This window comes from Phalacrocorax carbo, chromosome 1 (assembly GCF_963921805.1).
Source record: "Phalacrocorax carbo chromosome 1, bPhaCar2.1, whole genome shotgun sequence".
Lineage (NCBI taxonomy): Eukaryota > Metazoa > Chordata > Aves > Suliformes > Phalacrocoracidae > Phalacrocorax > Phalacrocorax carbo.
In genome coordinates, this window is record NC_087513.1 from 56,528,218 (window position 1) to 56,550,191 (window position 21,974).

At 37.4% G+C, this 21,974-nt stretch overlaps 1 protein-coding gene across 10 annotated transcripts in view; it reads right to left on the reverse strand.

Moving 5' to 3' along the window:
• TNRC6B (trinucleotide repeat containing adaptor 6B) overlaps positions 1-21,974 on the reverse strand; it is a 149,170-nt gene that overhangs the window by 117,136 nt on the left and 10,060 nt on the right. For 8 of the 10 annotated variants that reach the window (XM_064453736.1, XM_064453729.1, XM_064453744.1 and 5 more), the window contains exons 2-3: positions 15,553-15,625; positions 10,899-10,997 (exon numbers count right to left, since the gene is read on the reverse strand). In XM_064453736.1, coding sequence (XP_064309806.1) covers positions 10,899-10,997; positions 15,553-15,625 — 172 coding nt within the window. The remainder of the gene's footprint in view (positions 1-10,898; positions 10,998-15,552; positions 15,626-21,974) is intronic. The other 2 variants (XM_064453707.1, XM_064453761.1) reach the window with 1 other exon arrangement.

Consider the following 21,974-nt stretch of genomic DNA (forward strand, 5'->3'; position numbering starts at 1 on the left):
CCCTTGAACAGTTCACACACACCCCACTAATTTGAACAGCCACTTGTATGCAGCCCAATGACTCTGTTTAGCCAACTCATTTTACAGTTAATTTACTATTTATGGTGCAGACACACATGAACAAGTTATAGCAGTTTAAACTGACATCTGTAAGTGGCTGATATTTTGATGTACACATTAACCATTCTGCAGAGAAGAGAGAAAACATGTTAAGTGCTCTCTTCCACTTAGATTTGGAAAGCTAGATGATTAATTCCCACCAAAAGGCAACAGGCACGAACAATGAAAAGGATTTTAATGGCTCAAGAAAGCAGATGATAATCAGAGTTACTGAAAACTAAATTAAACTTCTGCACTACACATTCAGTCACCTTCAGTGCCACAAATACTGTTTTCTCCTGTTTGTTAGGAGTGACTGAGTGACATAAACCAGGCACACACAGAGAGGTGCTGAAATTATTCTGCCTTAAGAGATCTGACCAGACAGGCAAGGAAGAGAAAGGACAACTAACTTTCTTTTCTGTGTTCACAGAAATCTATTCTGTAGATTCTAAACACATAGAAACTACCAGTGGCCGAGAAAGTTCCTGAGCAATGAACAGATGGAGGCTGAGGGCAATTCTGTTCTAAGTATATATTAATTCTGCTTTAAGCTTGTCTTAGGCATCCACTTTTGATCACTGTCAAAATGGAGAGGGAATACAGGCTATTCACACTCACTATGTACAGCTACTTTCCAATTTCTCCAGTTAACAGAATGTAAATCCAAGCTCATTTTAGTCACGAGGGAGCCACTGAAAATGCTCATTGCTTGTACAGTTTTTTCCAAGTTTCTCAGGATATTAAAACTGTTAGATATGTGACAAGACTGCCAAACCATTAAAACTGACACTCATCTCCGGGGCAGAACCTGGGCTTTTCTTGCTCACATATATTACAACTTGTCCTCAAAACAAACTCAAACACCACAGGAATAAGCTATTTCTCTAGGAATCACACACAGAAACTCTGTATCTGTTGAAACCTACCAATATGGTTTCAGAGTACTTCTATAACATTTCTTAGCAACCTAATTCCATACAGGCTTACTGCATCTGTAGCCAACTTTTACATTCTCCCTTCTTCATAATACACTGTCTTGCCTACTACCCAAATGCCTCAGTGAACAGACTTTAAACAAGTGACAGGAAACACTGACATGCTTTTAATGTTGCTTTCACCCCCAGGGGAACAGATATTGTACAATGCCTTTTTGCAGAGTTCAAATGTCCTTAGTTGTCCACACACTCTTATCTACTGTAATGATGAAGACCATCACTCCTATTTTTAGTGTCAAGAATAAAAAAAGGTCTTCTCCACAAACACCACCTCCACTTCTTCCACACCCAATGAGAGGAGGAAAAAATTCTGAGGAACTGAAACAAGTACAGACCCATCTAGTTCAGAAACTGAAAATGAAGTTGTCCTTGTAGGGTCATGCAAATGTATGAAGTCAAGAAGACCAGCACATTTTACACCTTTCAATGACTCAGACAAACTAAGACTACAGATTATTTCAAAGGGTAAAGTAAGGTTTTACGGTCTGTGGCTCAAATTTCACCTAAATACCTATCCCCTCAGTCTGCCCTAAGATAGTAAGATTGAAAAAATTTATCAATATTTGCACACCTACAAGGTTTTGTTTTAAGTGGCTGATTATATAGAACTCTGTCACATTGACATGGACTACAGACACTGCCAACAACTCTGTAAAGCCAATACTGCATGGAAAGAGATCAAAGGGCAATATTCTGAAAAGGTAGAAACCCCTCATATTGTGTGCCAATAGTACACCTGCATGAGAAGAGACACTTCATAACCAAAGCCCCCAACTGCCTCTGCCTCCAAAAATCATAGTGGGACTATACCACATTAGCTCTCAAAAGCAGAACTGCTTTTATTATTTTTTTAAGCAAATATTATTTGCTTTTTTTGTCTGTTTTGAAAAGTGTTATAAACTGCTGTAATTAACTGAAGAAGAGATGCTATTGGTTGAGGAAAAAAACTAACAAGAAAGCATTTATGAAAAAGACAAACCTTTAAAAGAATGGAAAGGGTAAGTTTAAACAGTTTTATTTAAGACCGTTAGAAATCAGACACACACCTGTTCAGAGCAACAACATTCCATGCCATTACATTTCCTCCACATGAACTGTATAGATGAAAAGGCTGGATCAAAGGACTGTATGATGACAGTTCTTAAAGATCCCAAAGTTAATTTGGCAGATGATGGTATTTTCCAAGGGAAGAAAATACAACATTGTATTAACCTTCTATTTTGCACTTCAGGGTATTCTAAGATCAGAAAACAGAGAAAGTAATCTTTCAGTTTGATATCTATATTTGAGCAGTACTTACTATGAGTTAAGTAGGCTTCAAATGAGTAATCCACGTTGTCTCTGTAGAAAACAGTACACCCAACTGGCAAAATCTTGCACTTGGTCCTGAATTTCTTTTAAAATGTCCAAGCAGCTTAGCTATCAACAGCATTCCTCTACAATAATTCAAGTAGCACTGTTTAATTTCACATTCTTTTTTGTAAGCTCCTCAACAATTTTACCTTGTTTATAACTGCTATTCTATAAAGCCAGTAGACCCTGATAACGTACTGTACTGTTTATGGCTGGGATAGAGTTAAACTTCTACATAGTAGCTAGTATGGCACTATGTTTTGGATTTGTGCTGAAAACAGCATTGATAATACAGGAATGTTTTAGTTATGGCTGAGCAGTGCTTACACGGAGTCAAGGCCTTTTCTGCTCCTCAGTAGCCTGTAGCTACCAGCCAGTAACCTGGGGGTGCACAAGAAGTTGGGAGGGGGCACAGCTAGAACAGCTGACCCAACTGGCCATATGATGAGCTCAGCAATAAAACTGAGGTAAGAGTGTGGGTAGATGTTGGCAGGGGCTGCCATTGCTCAGGGATTGGCTGGGCATCGGTTGTTCAGTGGTGAGCAATTGTTTTAATTTTGCATCACTTGTTTTTTCCTGGGTTTTGTTTTCTTCTCTCTCTGTTGGTTTTTTCCGTTGCCTTTTTTTAAAAAAAATTATTAAACTGTCTTTATCTCAACCCATGTGCTTTCTCACTTTTAACCTTCCAATTCTCTCCCCCATCTCACTGTGGGGAGGGGGGAGTGAGTGAGCAGTTGTGTGGTGCTTACTTGCCAACTGGGGTTAAACCACATACCATAATTACAGCTCTTTGTTACAGTGCCTTGAAATTTTGAAATTCAAAGTTATAAACTCACAAGCAGGCGGTTTTTTTCCCTACGCAGAAAGGTCCAACTGTGTAGTGTTTTGTAGGAAAGTATTATTCAGTTCTTTTGTTGGCCACGGTGTTCAAGTTCAAGAGAAAAACTAACCCAAAATTTCTGCTCCCCTTGATGGACTATATTAATTTATTTTTAAAACAAGAGGAGTATGCCATAACATTTTTACAAGCTTTAATAATATGTCATTAAAAGGGAGGACTACTTTATTAACTTCAGATTTAAAGTAACTTCATTCTTTACTGAGAGATTAATGGATTATTTTTTTTTTAAATACATGATGTGCAAAGATTTTGGTTTTGAAATTACTCTCCTAAGGACTTGTAACATTTTCAGGTTAGAAAAATGAAGCTAGGAGAGCATGATGAAGCTGACATCAGTTTCTGTTGTGAAAGACCGCCTTTGTGCTCACACCAGTTCTTAAGCTGCCACCTTTCAGGAGAAGCATGAGTTGCCTTGTTAGGCAAAATCTCTCTCTACTTCTGAAAGACTGTACAAGATACTTTATACAAAGACTCTAGGAACTTAGTGTAGTTCTAGGTCAGCATTAGAAAGATTAGATGCTCCTACAACTCATGTTCCAGAAAAATGATGGAAACATACCCTCTGTATCATGGAACAGAAACATTGGAAGCTCCACGAGTAACCCACCAGCAGACATCAAAACAAATAAATACATTCCAAAAATATGATGAGCGATTTTAAAAAAAAAAAAAATCCAAGACAAACCAACCTACTTTCCTGGACCTAATGGAGAGGCAACAGCCACATGAGAGAACTGAAACCTACTCTGACTTGTCAGGTATTCACAGAAAGTACACTGAGGTTGAAGGTTCACCTCTTCATAACATGACAGAATTTTCAAGCGTAGCAGGGATTCATACTGCGGAGAAACCATCAAGTCTGAAAGGACCATGCACCAGGTCAGTACTAGACTGGAAAACGGCATTTTTTAATTACAATGACAAAGCATTTTGTTCATTTCATTACTGAATAGGCCTTCAGCCTGAATGTTTTAAATTATTTAGTGCCATCTGAAGAGAAATCCAGTTCTGTATCACTAAACAGTACTATAAGCCCCAGAGATACAGGCATCAAGGTTTTGGATGCTGTGTTAAGTTTAACTACCCAACTAAGATTTTCTTTTTACTATATTAATTCTAAATCCCACACAATAGGAGCACCAGCCTAATATATGTTTCTTTATTCTCAACATATATGAAATAAAAGCAAGTGAGTAAGTGTCATATACTTTTTAACCTTTCCATCACCTCTGTGTGAATGCTTCAGGATGAAACAAACAAAAAAAAACCTATAGCCAGTGCTGACAGAGTTCTGCAGAACAATTTAAACTGAGGGCAAATGCTAGTTTGTAATTAGACACCAAGAGGCAAGAAAAATAAGAATTAACCAGGATGAGAACAGAGAGGCAATAATATAAGGGGAAGATTCATTTTGACAGATAAGAACAGGGCAGCAACTTGAAAGGAAATAAAACAACAAGGATTACCAGATAACCTTAGGACAGCTTGATAAGTGGCACTGGACAGTGAGACTGAAAAAGTGGGACAAGCCTCAATGCTTGTGTCACTGGTTATGAAAAAGCCACCAGAGTATGGAAAAGTAGCCTAATTTCTAGACTACCTATTCGGTTCAATAATTATTTCTAGAAATACTATCAAAAACTTTGCATAAAAAAATTTATCTAACATCATACAGTGCAGAATCTATTCCCTTTTCCTATACTTATTAGGTGTTGAGCATTATTACAAATCCTGGGCAGCCACATTTTTTGTACCTAGATTTTCATCATACAAAGCATTAAAAGGGCTTTAAAAGAACTAGCCATTTACCTCCTTTCCCTTCTACAACACTAAACCAAAACCACAATTCATAAATACCCTTCTGTAAATCACTTAGGTCAAAGTCCTTCCCTCCCTGCAAATTCATAGGCTTTTTACTTTGAAAGATGAAGGAATAATAAGGAGAGGAGGGGGAAATTTTACATTTGACATGAGAATTTTAATTGCATTTTTTGAGAAAGAAGTTTGCATCATAATCTCACAACCCCTGCCAATATTGAAAGAAATCTAAAAAATACTTCAAATCAGGCAGAGTTTTAGCTTCCTCCTGCAATATTTTACAGCAAAGGAACAACTGAGAAACAAAGTTTAAGTGTTGTCTGTGCAGTAATCCTTAACAGATGGATGAAAACAGCTGAAAAGAAATCAGCCACAAACAAGAAGCTCAGTGCTTGTTGATATTTTCAGAGTACCAATGCTGTTAATGGAAAAAGCCTAGTAATCATTAGTGGCAAATTAACTACCACAAAATATAATTTACTAAAATAAAATCATAATCTAAACAACAGTAGAGGGCATGGAGTCCCAAGCAGAAATGTTGTGGGGTGTGTTTGCTTTGCGCTTTTTTTTTTTTAAATTTGTGAAGGGAGGAAAAGAGACCCTGAAAAGCCAGAAACCAGACACCCTGTCCCCCATCTATTTCATAAGTGAAAGGAGACTTTGCTGCATGATATTCACCAGCAGATCATATGGATAAAATAGACCCAATATTCCTGTCAAATAAGACTTCTACATCTGCCAAAGCCAACTAAGTTTTTAAAAACTTTACGCTCATTTGAAAAAGCTTACTTCTGTACAGGTCGTTTCCCCTCTTTGTGGCACTAATATTAGATAATTACTGGAATCAAGAACATGCTATTGACAGGTGCCAGCTGTCTTTACCACGCTGATGTAATTTTAACAGAAAGAGTATTTTCTGACAGTCTGACAACAAGGAAGAAACTGTGAGATCAAACAATGGAACCAGTTAAGATGAAAAGCCCTGGCAGCAAAACTACCAAGACAGTAAGTCTCTCCAAAAGCAGCCTATGGGGCAGGGTAGGGAGAGAAGGGGAAAGAGCATGCACAAAAAACCCACTCTTTACTGGAAAGCAATCCAGTGAATGACAAAAGGATACACTGCCAAAAAAACTAAAGGGTAGAATTATAGGAAATTCCCAAGTGTGCAAAATCGAGAGGAACAAGAGCACAAGTCAACTACCACAATATATTAAAAAAATAAGAAATTACAAGATGAAATGGAAATGTGCACATTAACAACAGTTGGAGGAAACAAACATTAAAGTGAGGACTGAGTCCATCAATAACTTTCCTTAAGCTTAATTACCAAGGAGTTGCCACTGGATTTCTGTCATTCATTTCAAGAGCGACAAAGGCAAGCATGAAGGCCAACTTTTGCAGCAGTGCCACCAGGCTGACAGGAATAAAGCAAGACTATCACTCTTCATGATGCCCGACTGCAGGGATTAAATTTTCTAATTATACCTCACGTAATGTTAATTAGTTCAAAGCACATAAATATTTAGTCTTTAAAGTGACCTGCTCAGCTCTACATGCGGCACAGGTTTGTTCCCCCTTTTCACAAACAATGAAAATCTCCTTTTTTCTTCGAGGCTTGGTCTTGATATCTCAGAATACTATACAGTCTAGGATGCTAGGAGATCTGAAACAGTTATAAAACCAAACCAGTTCACAAGGAATAACATATGATATGCCATTTGTTTTCCACTGTATAACGGAGACTTTGTGCATACCTGTTCATGTTATTTTCAGACAGGCACCATAAGAAAGTTAATTCTTGCAATACCCAAATCTTTATATCCTGATGTTCATGGTATCTCCACAAAAGATAATTTTTATGTCATCCCTGACACCCCAGAATACTTCATTCAAGTATACCTCAATCTACAATAAATTTGGTTCCTCAAGTTACACCCTTGTGATTTCAGAAAAGAAGTAACAATGCTTCTTAGTGGTTAGTGCTGACAGCATTAACAGACTGCCTCTTCCCATGCTACTGGGCAAGAATCTAAAAAGCAAAGTGAATGACATCTTTTCTATCAATTAAACATCCTTTTAACTGAAGACTATGGAAACAAATATTGATAACTGGTCATGGGATCTGTGGTCTCAGGTAACTGGGACTATTATTCTAGCCACTGCTTTTCCTGCAATATGTATCAACAGGAACCAACTGCCCTTACTTTGTCATGTAGCGGAGTCAGAAGGGTCAGTTATTAACACTCTGAGTACAGAACTTCATGTAATGAGCCTTACTCTTTTCAGAGATAAATTACGAGCTTGTCTTTCCATGGTGATAAAGACAAAACACCTTGATATCAATATGACAAAGATATCTCCAGAAGTTAGTATATTTACTTTCTTTCCCTCAAGTTCAATGTATATTTATGGAAAATAAGACAGATCAATTTTCAAGTCAAGATCAGCTTAAGACAGCGTCAGAAGTGATTGTTAGGTGACATTTTGGCAAAGACCCTTCTTGGCAAAATATAATACTGCATGGAAGGGTTTTGGCTACAGAGTCTAAAGAATTTTCCATGTCCTTTTGGTCAACTGCTTGTCATTTTAAATTCAGGTGAAATGGTAACAGGAACATTCTGCAAGAGGCACAAATGTAGGTTTCCCACATTTTGTCAAGACTAAAACTGAATGAGAGAGAAATTCTGAACCACCAGATGACCCCTGAGCATCTTGCATTCTGAAAATAAAAAAATAAAAGAGTTTCAAGCACAATCACAACAAGGCCATTTACTGCTCAAAAGAAATGCTTCAAGTGTAGCTGATATCAAGGCACTCCAGCATGCAGGCCTGGGCTTTTGAACTTAAGGTGGTTTTAAACTTATATTTTATGTTATTTTCTGTTTGGATCTTAAGATACAAAGGAAAAAGTATAAAAATAAATTCTACAATCTTTTCCTCCACCATAGCAGCAATAGGCTTAATACTGTTGTTGAAGTCCTACAAGTCTGAAGAAATAATTTCAAGACAGAAAGCTTGCCCACTTTTATTTCATAATTATTCTGAGGCAGCCAATAAAAGATGCTAAAAATCACCATAAGCAGTAATTTCATTCTTTGTATCACATGCAAAGATCTCTTTTTGGCTAGAAATGAATTATTCAGAACAAACCCTAAGAACGAGGCCTTAATCTGACCTCATATACCATACAATGAAATTTAGCGTCACTAAAGTAGCTGGAATGCACTTAAACAGTGTTTACTAATCTCATAACACCTATGAGCTGCAGACTCAACTTCTACAGTGTTCAAGAAAAGGCTTCAAAGGAGCTGCTAACATATGAAGTGTTCCAAGTCCTTCTTAAACATTCATAGGAAATAAAACACTAGAAGGTGACTCCTTAGGTATCATTTACAGGGTCAAAAAAATAACTTCTAGTAAAGGCAAAAGAATAGGTAAATTACTGACTTTTGAGAACAGAATGTAAACTAAGTGAGGTCCAAAAGGATTGCTGGTACTTAAATAGGGGTATAAAAAAAGCCACCTAGAAAAACACAGAAGAAAAGATCCACTGATCTGAACAGTAAGGATAACAATAATTGTATATTTAGCTTTTATTTACAGATAATGTTTTGGAATGCGTAAAAGGGAAGACATGAAAGGTCCAAGTAAAATATAAATGAATAGTTAATTATATTAGTGTCTTTGAAGCATAAACCTAACTTCTTCCAAAAAAACCTCACATCACCTGCCTGGAGGAGTTGGGGGGAAGGAGAGGGAAGAGAAAAAACAGAAGTCCTGACAAAAGGAAAAAAAACCCTGAACTATATTACTGAAGTCTTAAAAAAATATTTGTTAGAAAAACATATCTTTATGAAAATGGCTCACTAGATCATGTAGCCATTTGTAAATCAAGGACATAATTTTAATGATACAAGACAATACTGTGGAATATACTTTGCCTAACTTTTTCTAGGACAAATCCTTCAACTGTTATAGCTATAAAACTCTCCTGAGATCAGGAAAGAGAGGATAATCATTTACAGACTAAAGAAACATTGAAAAATACATTTCAGTGAATAGTCCTGTACACCACACGATGGGGAGAAGGACTAGATGTAATCATGAGTCTTTTTTTTGCTTAATATATACTGATCATATTTAGCTCTTATTAATTAATAACACTGAATATCAGATGTATGATTCCAAATCTCCCACTTTCTCTAAATGACAATTGTTTCAAAGCAATATTGCATATACACTTAGGTATTCAAAGTCAGCCCAAAAGATTTGTCTTGAAATTTAAGCTCACTAAATTTTCTGAACAGCTAATGCTGGAATAGAGAATCAATCTTTACCATTACACCCAGAACTCATTGGAGGAAACGAGTTGAGTTGCTCAAGACAGTTATCTCAGTCTACTTCCTGCCACACAGAAAAATAAATAAAAGCTATGTATCCATATATATGTATACACACACACATATATATATATAGGCACCTACCTGCATATACATAAATATGTACACACACAGATTCTGTTTGATGAAAAGCAAGCACCAGTAACCATACTAATAAAATCCGTAATTAATTGCACCCTGATGTTTCCTCTCATATGTCTATCCCCCACTGAACCTTGTAATCACATCCTTCTCAAATGATGCATTCAATACCCTGGATGGCTGCAGGTACAGCCACTGACATGTTTTCATTTGTCAGCTCCTAATCTAGTGAGCCTTCCTTCAAAGCTATTTAAAATTAATACAGTTCCTGAAGTACATGCAGGACAATTGCCAAATCCTTTCTCTAATAACTAATTACCTCCTAACTCGATGCCTACAGCTTAAAAAAATGTTTTGTTCTATTACAGCATAAAATGATGAGATCATCTCTCAAAAAAGCTCCAGCAAGAAAACAACAAATTTAGATTTTAGTCCTCTAGTTTTAACTTTTTCAGCCAGTCTCTCACACAAAACTACATGCAAGCTAACAATGATTCAGATTTTCATAAAATTTAGGAGTAAACTTTGTAACTGATCTGTTTAAAATGTAACACTAAGTCATTGAGATAGTCGGGACTATAAAATAAAGTTATAAACATATTAAAGAATATCATAATCACTATGTCATTATGCAAACCAAATTATGACTCAACATCTGCATCTTCAGTAAGTAAGCAAAAAGCAGGACACAACCAACATTATATTCAATGGCACACTTCACAGCCTCCTCCCAACAAGGCATGTTAGGAATCAGAAGTACCTCTGAAAGCAACATAGTATCCGGTCTCACAACAAAGAACATGCTGGCAAGTATAAGGAAACAAGAAGCACAACACCTTAAATATAGATCAGTCAGCAATCCACAAACACTGACACCTGCACCTAAGAGCCCACATGCCTAATTCTTTAAGTCAGTTGAGAGGGTAGGTCAGAAAGCTTGACAAGCCCTTCCAGTTCTAACAAATGGAATACAATCAAGGTTGGTACTTCTTTGTAAGAGTTTTCTTACAAAGGCACTCCTGGGAGTGCCTGAAGATAAATGTTCCAATCCTTAGCAGATGGTGAAAAAGCCCATCTTTCCAAAGGCCTTTTAAAACTTTATTTTTTAAAATATCTCCAAGGTCATAAATATTATTTACTCACATTCAGGTATTTATTAAAAATACCCCTAGCGGTCAATGTTCACTTCATGTATCTCCCATTTCAGTCAAGCAAGCTCTTTTTCCTCCAAAACACAGCGACATTTACCTCACTGACCTTGGGACTGCCTTCCTCCAGTATTTCTCCCTCATCAGTTTGCATGGGAACAGGATCTGTGCAAAGCTCTGCAGAAATGCAAAATACTGCCTAGAACATAAAAAAGAAAGATATATTTTAAAACCAATTATTTTTCTGCCTATAACACTATTATGCAAGATTGCGGTGCACATAAATAACAATTCTAGGCTATGACCTTTAATGTTACCATTCTACGCATGTTCACTGAATTTGTATGTTTTACACAAACAAGTAAGACAACTGTTACTCAGGATAAGACAAAACTCTACTTAATTAAGAGAAAAACGCACCTAATAGGAATATACTTTCTTTTTAATTTTTAAATAAGTCATTGCTGAGTATTGTGTTTACTCATTAAAGCTACAGTCCTTACTGACTGTAATCCTTACTGACGAGTAATCACACGGACAAGAGCTGAGCAATTCTTACTTACTAGGAAATAGCTTTTGTGCAAATATACGCTTCACAGATTCAGCTTACAGACAATCTAAAGGTTATTAGTCTAAAAAATTGTTAGACCTTCAGTGATCCACAGTACCTCTGAGTTCTTACTTTAGGGAATTTTTTCTTTACTCCATTTTAGAAATAAATACGTTCTAGGCTCAAAATGGTTCAGGGAACTGATAACGTCATTCATCTTTATGTCAACATTTCCAATCTAACCCAGGTCAATAGCTCCCAGTGTTTCCAATATTCAACACTACTTGGTAACTTATTTTTAAATTTGTTTGACAGTGTCAGTGCAGTTCCAACTAAGAAAGATCTACACCCTAGACTCCATTCTGAGAATTGTGAAGTAATTTATAGAAGAATGCAATACAGTTGGGAGACTTTAGTTACAAAGATTAGAATATCTTCTACTCCAGAGGGTGAGCCGTCTTTCAGAGGTAATGGATCAAATTATTCCATTGAGGAGATCAAACACACCAGCATAAATTCAGCAGGAATCTCTCACTCTGAAAATGCAAGATGTAAGCTATCAGATCTATAACATTCCAGGTGGAAACCAAGGGCTCGCATCAAGTCAAAAATGCTCGTAAAGCCATGAGCTCTTGGCCTTTAACAGCTGTCCCTCTCAAGATGTTGTAAGTCTTTAAATGTATTTTAAATGCTGGTGCAGTTTAAGTCTCTCCACTCCATTTTTGCACCTCAGCTACAGAGCTGCTGACTCTACTGTCACCTCACAGCAGCAACTCCAAGCACAGAAACTGACAACTTTGGGAGTGCAAATAGTAACGAGGTCAAAAAGGGAAAGCTTGGGAATTGTTCATCTAGATGCACCTCCTTCATTTCAAGGTTGAAGCCTGTCCATAAAGTAAGGCTGCCTGCACTGCCAGCATCCTCTGCATGTTGTGCATAGGTAGACCTCTTTCACGGCTGCTAAGTTGACATAAGGAATGAAGACTACATTCTACAAACATAAAGGGCCTGAAGCTACAAAGTGTTATATACAACTTATTAAATCTTATAGCCAACAAGCTGTTATGTTCAGTAACATATATTCTCATGTAAAGCATGGGAGCTGTAAAGACTTACAGCATAACAACTTCCTTTCCTGGGGAAAGAGGAATGAGGATAAAAGCAGAACTCTCACCCAAATCCTCACCAAATATTCTGCCTGCAGCATATAACCAGTAATTGTAGGTATCAAACGCTAAACAAGGATTGTATCATGCACCTAATGCTAATATCCTCCTGCATATAACAAGTATTTGTTGCTGCCAGGCTATTTTCTGCTCTGCAGCAGGAGGGGAGGAGGACAGGGCGAGCAGTCCCTGTCCATGGTACTTCACCACGCTCTGTTTCTGAAACCCACTCCAGAGCTTCTGGAGCCTGGAGTTTCTGAGCACCATTTTGCAATATCAGATTCAAGGAATTGGGAAGCTCTTTAGATTGTTAGACAGATAGTCTGGTGTCTAATGGCCAAAACAACTTTGGCCAGAAGGATTGCTCTGGCACTGAATTGGCTTCAAGTCAGAGAAATGAGCAAGACTGAACTTGAGCTACAGAAGCATTTTTTAAAAAGAAAAAGCTTAGAACATAAAACAAGACCAAACAGGTCAGGCCAAGACCAATGCAAGGACAAGTCACTGTTCAGAATGCTAGAAGAACTCAGATATGAACATCTAAAAAAACGGCCGTGTTTATCTTCTGAAATATCCCTTGCTATGAGAGGAACGGAAAGTGGCAATATTTGACATTGGTTTTTATGTATGACTCCTGGAAGATGACAAAAAACTACCAACCAGTGCATCTCAAAGAAAAAACAAAAAGTCAGTAGAACTAGGCAGTAAAATTAATGGAAAAGCTACAAGAACAAAGTATAAGCAAGCTCTCCCACACAGGACATACTGAATACACTGGAATTATCCATAACTCAGAGATCACAGTAGGAAATAGGAAAAGAGACATCTATAAAAAAGCAAATCTAATGGGAAAGGAAAAGACTTTATTCACTCACTTTTCATTTGCCCCGTAATTCATGTTTTATCAGCTTTTATGTTCAAGACAGATCAAACTATTTCATACAATGCTCCCTTAGAGTGAACTCACTCACATGGGATGGCAAGAAGGTGGAAGTTTTGTAATTTACTGGAAAAATTCACAAGGCAAAAAGAAAATCCACCAAAAATATCTTGCAGATGGTGTAGGAAGACCCTAAGCCACAGACTGCAAGAGGTGTTGCAAGAGGAAGTCTTGCTGAACACTACCCTTCTGTTGTATTTTTTCCCCATTGCATTTGATTCTGGCTTCTTTCAGGAGACAAATCATCAGGCAACAAACTACGAGCCCAGTTCAATACCATCATTTTTATGTTCCTTGTACATACATGAATCCTTGATTCCCACACGGCCACTGGCACAGAAGTGCTGCATTTCAAATTTATCTATTGCCAAAAGCAGGCATTTGGGGATTTCTGAATCCATGGGAAACTACCTACCTCTGTGGCAGACTTTGTAGCAGTCATTTACTACTGAGGATAACCTCTCAGCCAACAGAGTGACTGCTTAGTGCCAGCATGTGAAGAAATAAAATAGTTGTTCTATGTTGTTGACACCGCCTCTTCAGCTCACTAGCTTCTGAGCAGATGAAGGGCTGTAACGCACAGCCCTGGTAAATTATTTTGTATACAGAGGATAGACAGGCAGTCAGAATTTGTACCAGCATCTTACAGGATTGGAAAAAAGGCCAAACAACAATAGGCACTTATTTACTTATTTCCAATATTTATGTGATAAGCCAGCTTCCCAAGGGATAAAAATACCTAAAGTTTATAGACAGTCCATTTAGATTTTCAGACCCAACATCTATCAAAGTCACTCTTGGAAAAGGTCAAAAGTACGATAATCCTTCTGTTCCAATCTTGCGTATACCCAGCAAAACTACTTCAGACGGGACTGAAATTTGCCAATGTTTTAATTTTTCTAGAAGATACCAGGTGAATTAATCAACTTTGGCTTGAGTGAGGACTCCAAGGAAGGTCTGACAAACAGCAATGCACAGGTATGTCCACATAGGATGTAACACATACATGTCTGAAGTTAAGAACTGCAGCTAGTTCATATTAGCAAATGTTTTTACCTTTGAGAATAGTGTGTCATCACTGTACGATAGTTTAAAATGAGTTAAATAAAAATTGTTCTTAGGAACTTTAATGCCTACTGCAATATTGTCATGTCATAAAACAATATGACTTTGGGGCAATCCAGTTTGATATTTAGTCTTATTTATGTTCCATCTCCTTCTGCAGCAAACGTACACATTTCATTCAGTGGTATCAGGATGATGGATGCCACTACCAGTCAAATTCAGTGTAAGCAGGACAGTGCAGAGCACCTTATGGATGCTATCTCTTTGCTACTGCATTCTAGTGTGCTCTGACAAGTCACCATTACAGACAGTGAGTGGAACTTGAAGGTAGGTCCCAAGCTCTCTCACAAGAGCACAAAACAAAACAGGCAACACAAGCGCTCTTCAAAGATGGTGATCTTGTATATGTGGCATACTTGGAGAAAAAAACCAGTTAGAACAAGGCAGTACTGTAGTGAACTGTGTCTTAAATAAGACTCTGATTATTTGACACAATCATATTGATACATGATTGTAACCATTAGTCTCTAGGTGCACAGACAAAAAACCTGTTAATTTTTAACAGATGGTACAGCCATATTATATCCAACTGCTACAGCTTTACATTACATTGAATTTGTTAGGAATGTATAAAAGCAACATAAAATTTAACATATGGAAAAGAACAGAACTTTTTTGTCACTTTAAATGCAAGTTGAGATGAAAGCAAGAGCATCCAGAAGATAAACAAAACTTGAATGTAACTTCATTGCTTGTAGGAACTAATCATTAACCAACTCCAGTGACTTTAAAATCTCATCATAAAATGTATCAATTTTCAAAGAAAGCCAGTATACGCATCAACTTTAGCTGACAAAAACAAATCGCATCAGGCAGTTACAAAAAAAAACTTCACACCCAAACCCACAGGAAATAACACACTAGAAAGTATATGAAAACAGCAACATATCCTACAGTTGGTTAAGAACTAGAATAGGCTACTGCTCACCTCCAACATTCAAGAATGCAACACTGAACTTTGTTTGATTTTTACCTTTGACAGTTTCCAAGGGCTGCCAAAGCCCACAAGGATCCGTCCTGGCTACATTCAGTGCAAAAACGAAACCCTAAAACGAGACAAAAAAAATTTTTGAAGGTCAGCCAACTGTGGGCATTACTACATAAAGCATACAAAAGTGAAAGTCAGTTGTCTCCAAAGCTCAGCAGCCCTTACTCCCAAAGCATTTAGAAAAAGCCATATTCATCTTAATAAAATCATGTAGGGTAAACAAAAAGCAGTAATCACAAAAGAAGCAATACAGCCCCTCTCCCCTCTGTAATTTATGCAGTATTGAGGAGATGGGGGAAGAGCTACAGTTAGGGTTTGAGTTAAGGAGAGAAGTACCTTTCTCCTCACCATTCTTCCACTTCAACTGCCACCCCAGTCTAAGAAATTATTCTTCAAAGGCAGGAAATTTACTTGCTGAGCATTTAGTTGCTGAGCCTTAGGATCAAGTTTAACCAAATTCAGGTTTTTACAGAATAAAGTTGCACCACTGCTGGAAATGCATCTTTAACTACCTCAGAGAAAATGTTATTATACTGTTTATTGCTTATCCGTACGTATTACTCACCCATCACCACACAACCTAGACCAACAATCATTTTGAGACAAAAAAAAAAGTCCTTATACTGTGACCCACCAAACCATTTAATGTATCTTATACATGTGTCTATAGTATTTAGTCTGCTGGTTGATTAGCTTGCTCTGAATCTTCACTAAATACTATAGATACAGGCCTGACACTGAAGTCTAACAATGTACCTTGCATACTGCTGCATGACGGAAACCCACAGCTGATACTGAACAGGAAATTCCCCTTCCAAGGATTTACTGTCACTACCAGAGTTTCTGTAAACTTTGCCACTGGAACCACTTCGGGGGGAGGGGAAGCTAACATTTCCTCAAAGGTATAATGGCAAAATGGCAATGCCTCCTAAAATTAATGCCATCATTTAAACTAGGCATTGCAAATTTTATATGTACAGAAAGTGTTGTTTGGCAGCAAGTTACAATTTTCTCATCATTAATCATATTATCCTTTTCACAACAGTTTTTAACTGTTTACTTACTATGTATATGTACAAAACTGAAATGTTCGTTTTTTCATCCAGAAATGAACATCCAGGCAAAGCACTATCAAAGCAGATGTGCAACATGCTCAGTCTTCTCAATCACTCTGAAGTAGTTTTCCAAGTGAAAAATCTACATTAAGTACATCATCACCTTAATATTATATCCCAGAAGTATCAGCAACCTTAGAGTCCACACCCAAACTGAGAATATTTTTACCAGGCAAGGCACTTTAAATCACTGTTAGAAACTAAGGTTCTGGTGACAGAAGTGTAATAAAACTCGAACTCTTTATTACTTTTACAGTAAGTTAATGCATACTCTGAAATGAGTAAGAATCCATCACATTTACCACTTTTGTAATGCTTCCTCCATTGGAAAAAAAAAATAATATCACTGCTTTCATCTTAGCAAACTAAGTAAAGCAAGTCACATTTGCCTGGCTTGACTAGACAGGAGATTCAGGAAATACTTCTACTGAAATATATTTGAAAATAATACATGGAGGTAAACCACCCTGTTGTCTGTAAGCTTTCAATTTTCCTTATTAATTCCCAAAACTGAAGGGGAAAAAAAAAGAAGAAATGATTCCTTGACTGAATGTTAAACTATCATGTCCCTTAAAACATCTCAGAAATATCCAGCCACACCATTTAATACACTATTATTAATCTATGCAGTCAAGTACACAATACTTTATAGGCGGAGTCAAAGGCTGTTGTTGACTTAGCAGTTTTATCATGCATTTCTGACACGTACCTCCAGCCAATGACAGTATGAGCCAAAGAGCAAGACTAATGAAGTGTCTGGGCAGTTTTTGACACCATAGGGTCTGAAGCTAGAGAATAGGAAATATTGCAGAAGCTGGCCAAAAAACCAGCTTTTCCCAGAAAGGGGTTGTTGCAGGCTGGATACTGAAACACCGTAGCATTAGTATCTAGCAAAAACATTCAAAGTTCCAGCCAAACCACCACATGCTTATGGACCACTAATGCCTCCATGGGAAAATAGAGAACTGCTACTAATTATGCCAATAATCTGTCTTAGCTCATTACAAAATCTTATTCATGAAGGAGTATGGATTCCTATCCCTAACTGAAAAAGCCTCTAGTCAGTATCTAACTTTTAATAGATACAAGACAAGAAAAGACTGATAGTCATCCTCCTGTTACTCCGACAAATTTAGGCCTATGTTTCTAGAGCAATAAAAATGTTAATTAGTGAAGTCAAAGGGGCACAAGAGAGTAGAATCCACTGAAAACAGTTTGGGTTAAAGACAGAATGCAACATGTAGCTGAGTAGGACTGCAAAGATGTTACAGCAAGGGGAATCTCGGTGTCTACCACAGCCAGAATATAATTTAAATATCATGCATACATGTCCTCCTAATTCAAATCCTTAAAGTATCTACTTCTGCCAGCAGCCAGGGCTTTAGGATGCATCAACCTGCCTGCCTGGACTGCACAGAAAAACTTTTAGCCAGGACAGCAGACAGTTTGATTAGGTAGCCAGAAGGGAAAGGAAGGAAAAAAAAAAAAACAAACAAAAAACCGCCCGCAATTCATGCACCATTCCTCTGCCAGAACAAAGCCGGAGGGGACCTCCCCCTTCCCTCCAAGAACTGTGACAGTTCATAACCAAGTATTAATAAGTGAGTGTTGTAGTTAGCTGATTAATTCCAGCACCCAGACACACAGAAAAAGATCGGACTCAGTCTCTATTATCTTGCCATAGCAGAAACAATTCTTCATACCTACATACTCCTGGTTTACATATATTAAGTCCTGCCCTGACAGACTACAACTGTCTGCATGTACAGTGTAATCCCCCAAATAAACTGTATGTATTTCTAGTTCCCATACAGTCAAGTGCAGCAGTTTGCTTAGCTGGGTTAGGGAATCTATGAAGCAGCAGAATACCCTGTATAGTCAGGAGTCCTAATCTCAGTACTTTTCCTCACGTATTTTTTAGGGTGCTGCATATCTTCCCACATTTGTACACCAAGTCCTTTACTTACAGCAAATACCTCCTTTCTGGTCACCTCACATAAGCTGCCTCTGTAGGAACATCAAAATAAATACTCCAGGTGCACAGAACTGAAAAGAACAGGCTGCCAACAGGAAAACGTTTTCTTCAAATTCTCCCCCCCAAACTCCCATCCAAATCTGGAGAAACGGTAAACACTGGTAGCATGTGTGACAATTTCCTACTGACTATGAGATACGACAGAACAGTAGGAAGCTCTAAAAATATAATTTCTATTCACAACTGGGAAAAAACATGGGGTGAAACTGATTTCTTGTACAAGAACTAAGAGAACACACGTGTGTTCAAGGAAAGTGATTACATAAACCTGGAATAACTCCTGAATAGTAAATATCATGTGTAAATATTAATCCCATTACCTACCAATTGTTGGATATTTAATCCTGTTTTGAAAGGATAACATACCAGCAGCACTGAACTGGCTAACACTCAAGCCCATTTCAAATCATTCAGAATCCACCGCCCTGTCTTAACCACAGTTAGAATTAAATACTTCAATTTTGGTTTTGCAAAACATAACCGACTTCCAGGAATGAAAAGAGGTCCAGAACTACTGGTTTACCACTATACATCCAAGTTAACATCACTAAAAATCTAAATTATTCCAGTTGCCATTATTTAGGCACCATAAAGGAAAGGTTTGTTGTGAAGGTAACCAACAGGTGGCATGTTTCTAAATTCACTGCATCACCTTGTTGGCTGCTGCTCATGCTTAATGTACTACAGCACTATCTAGTGACAAACTGTTCCTGTCATTGGACTAGCTGCCACAAACTGAGTATTTTTTTTCCTGAGCTTCTCTCGTTAACTAAGAGTGTTCTGAACATTATTCCCCTTCAAACAGTACATCTGGAGACAAAATGGGGTCTTTGCTGCCACTGTGATTTAACTGTCCCTTTGCTAAGTGGGTAAATGTTTGACAGCAGCAAATTTTAATTTTAAACTTAGTTCTGACTTACATTGTGGAATGATTCTGATAAAGCAACCAAGAGCACACACTCTGCTCAAAAGGCCTCAAGCTGTCTAAAAACATCACCTCACAAAAACCAGCTGCTGACATAACTACACAAAAACATCACATACCCAATTAAGATATTGGGAATTTGGCTTAAAGTCATTCACAACTTCAAAACAATATAGAAATATTTCATGTTTTTTTTCATCTACAGCACACTGGCACTGAAACAGTCATTATTTACTACAAAAAGTACTCAGGACAATCCAGGTCTCACTGTGGTAGTCCTTCTCCACTTGACTTCACTTTTCAAGACTGAAGAGGGAAATGTAACCTGTAATCAATTAGAAATAATTCAGTAAAAGGAGAGATGCCGCTGGCGCTTCAGAGAGGATTTACAACTTCTTTCTTTCACATTGTTTAGAACCACCTCTTTGGATTAATTAGGTGGAAGGAAATCCAGGAAGGATTAGCACTTCAAGTAAAAATTAACTGAAGATATGACTCAAAACAAAGCAGCTGGGAGGAATGGGAAAAGGCAAAAATGCTCAGCCTCTTATTAAAAAAAAAAATAAACTCCAGAGAAAAGCATTCAGCAATGGCAGCTGAGTATGCCACAAAATCACTGTGGTATTCTACAACAAAACATGACATGGGATAAACTGTCCATTATGGTTAATTCTGCATTGGCTGCACAACTTCATATTTTGTTCAATATTAATTTCTCTGCACTGATGTTTTTTGTACTGTATGAAAAATGGTTCAGCTGTTAATGTAGATATGACACAGCCACTGTCAACGACAAGATAAATAACTAACTTGGAATAGGTATTACATGCATTAGTCTGTCCTGTTCTACGGGAACATAAGAGTAGAAGGACTACACAGAAGTTATGCCATTAACCTATATATACAAAACACAAGCCCCAATTCACTTAAGTCTTTTCACATCAACAGCCCAAATATAAATTAGCAAGCTACTTCATGAAATAGAACACTCCTGAAGATATGAGTTGGGTTTTGTTGGGGTTTTTTTTTGCTAGATGGACAATTACACAACATGATCTGCTCAAGAAAACCCAATCATTAGTGAGTTTGGGGGTTTTTTTGGTTCAAAAAGATCTCTCTTTTTTACTCAAAGTTAAGGAGGACATGAGAAAAAAGTGTGAAAGGATACTTTCTCAAATCACATTTGTGGGTCTTTTTCTGAGCAAACTAGTAATATTTCTTAACTTGTGTCTATATAATATTTAAGAAAGCAAAAATTTTATTCACTTTATCACCTGGCTACCAGATCATCAGTTTCAAAAGCAGGCTAAGGAATGGCAGCCCTGGACTGCACAAAAATGGTCCTAAGTCAGACTTTCTATTTAGAAAATCACGTTTAACTCTTGAATCTGAAGACAGCCTTAAAACGTGAGCAGAAGACAGAACATTGCATCATCACTTTCCCAGTGTTCCAAAACATTTACATAAACATTTAAGGTGCTGAATGTTCCTCCTCCCACTAAAGGAAAAATAAATTGAGAAGTGTATTTTTAAAAATTCCTTGCTTACACCTTTTTACCACTTTTTACTGCACAAAGCAGAATAAAAATTTAGTTCTTTCCTGCTCATGCTGATTTTGCTAAATAATCTGTTAAAGGTTACAGTGAACATAAAAGGTATTTGTCTCTACTTTACCTCAGCAGGCTATCGTGCACTACACATCTCTCCTCAACTGTAATCAAGGTTACATCCCAACTATAATCAGTCCAAGGCTGCCAACTGGTTAAGTTTTCCCAGAGTCACTTGTGCTTTGCCCCACTCTGTCTTTTCAGTGTGGCTAAAGCATATATATACACACACCCACCTTTACACACATATACACCTATATGTGTGTGTGTGTACCTATGTATGTATAAGCAATAAACATTCTCAAAACTATTTCTACTTTTTCTCTTCAATTCCTTTAATGCTCTACCACAATGTTTATGTAAACTATCGAAACTGATGCTGTCAGGAGTACTCTTTATCTTAACTGACCAATAGTGTCTTTTTGACAGTCAGCAGATTAGTAAAAGTTTTGGTGATGACTGGAGCATCTAGGAATTAAAGCATGATGAGTTGAGAATACTGGCTACTTTTTCCACTCTATATCAAAGTTCTACCCAGCCAACGTAATGAAAGAAATTTTTTAGCAAGATTGGAAACAAACTATAAAAAACTCATTCTTTTCAATCCTTCATCTTCTGTTCTCTTAGGGCTTGCAAACGAATGCTTTTCAGGCACAAAAAGGGGCTATCTCACACTGCTAATACTGCTTCTGCTTGATAATGGTAGCAATGCTTGGAATCCTAAT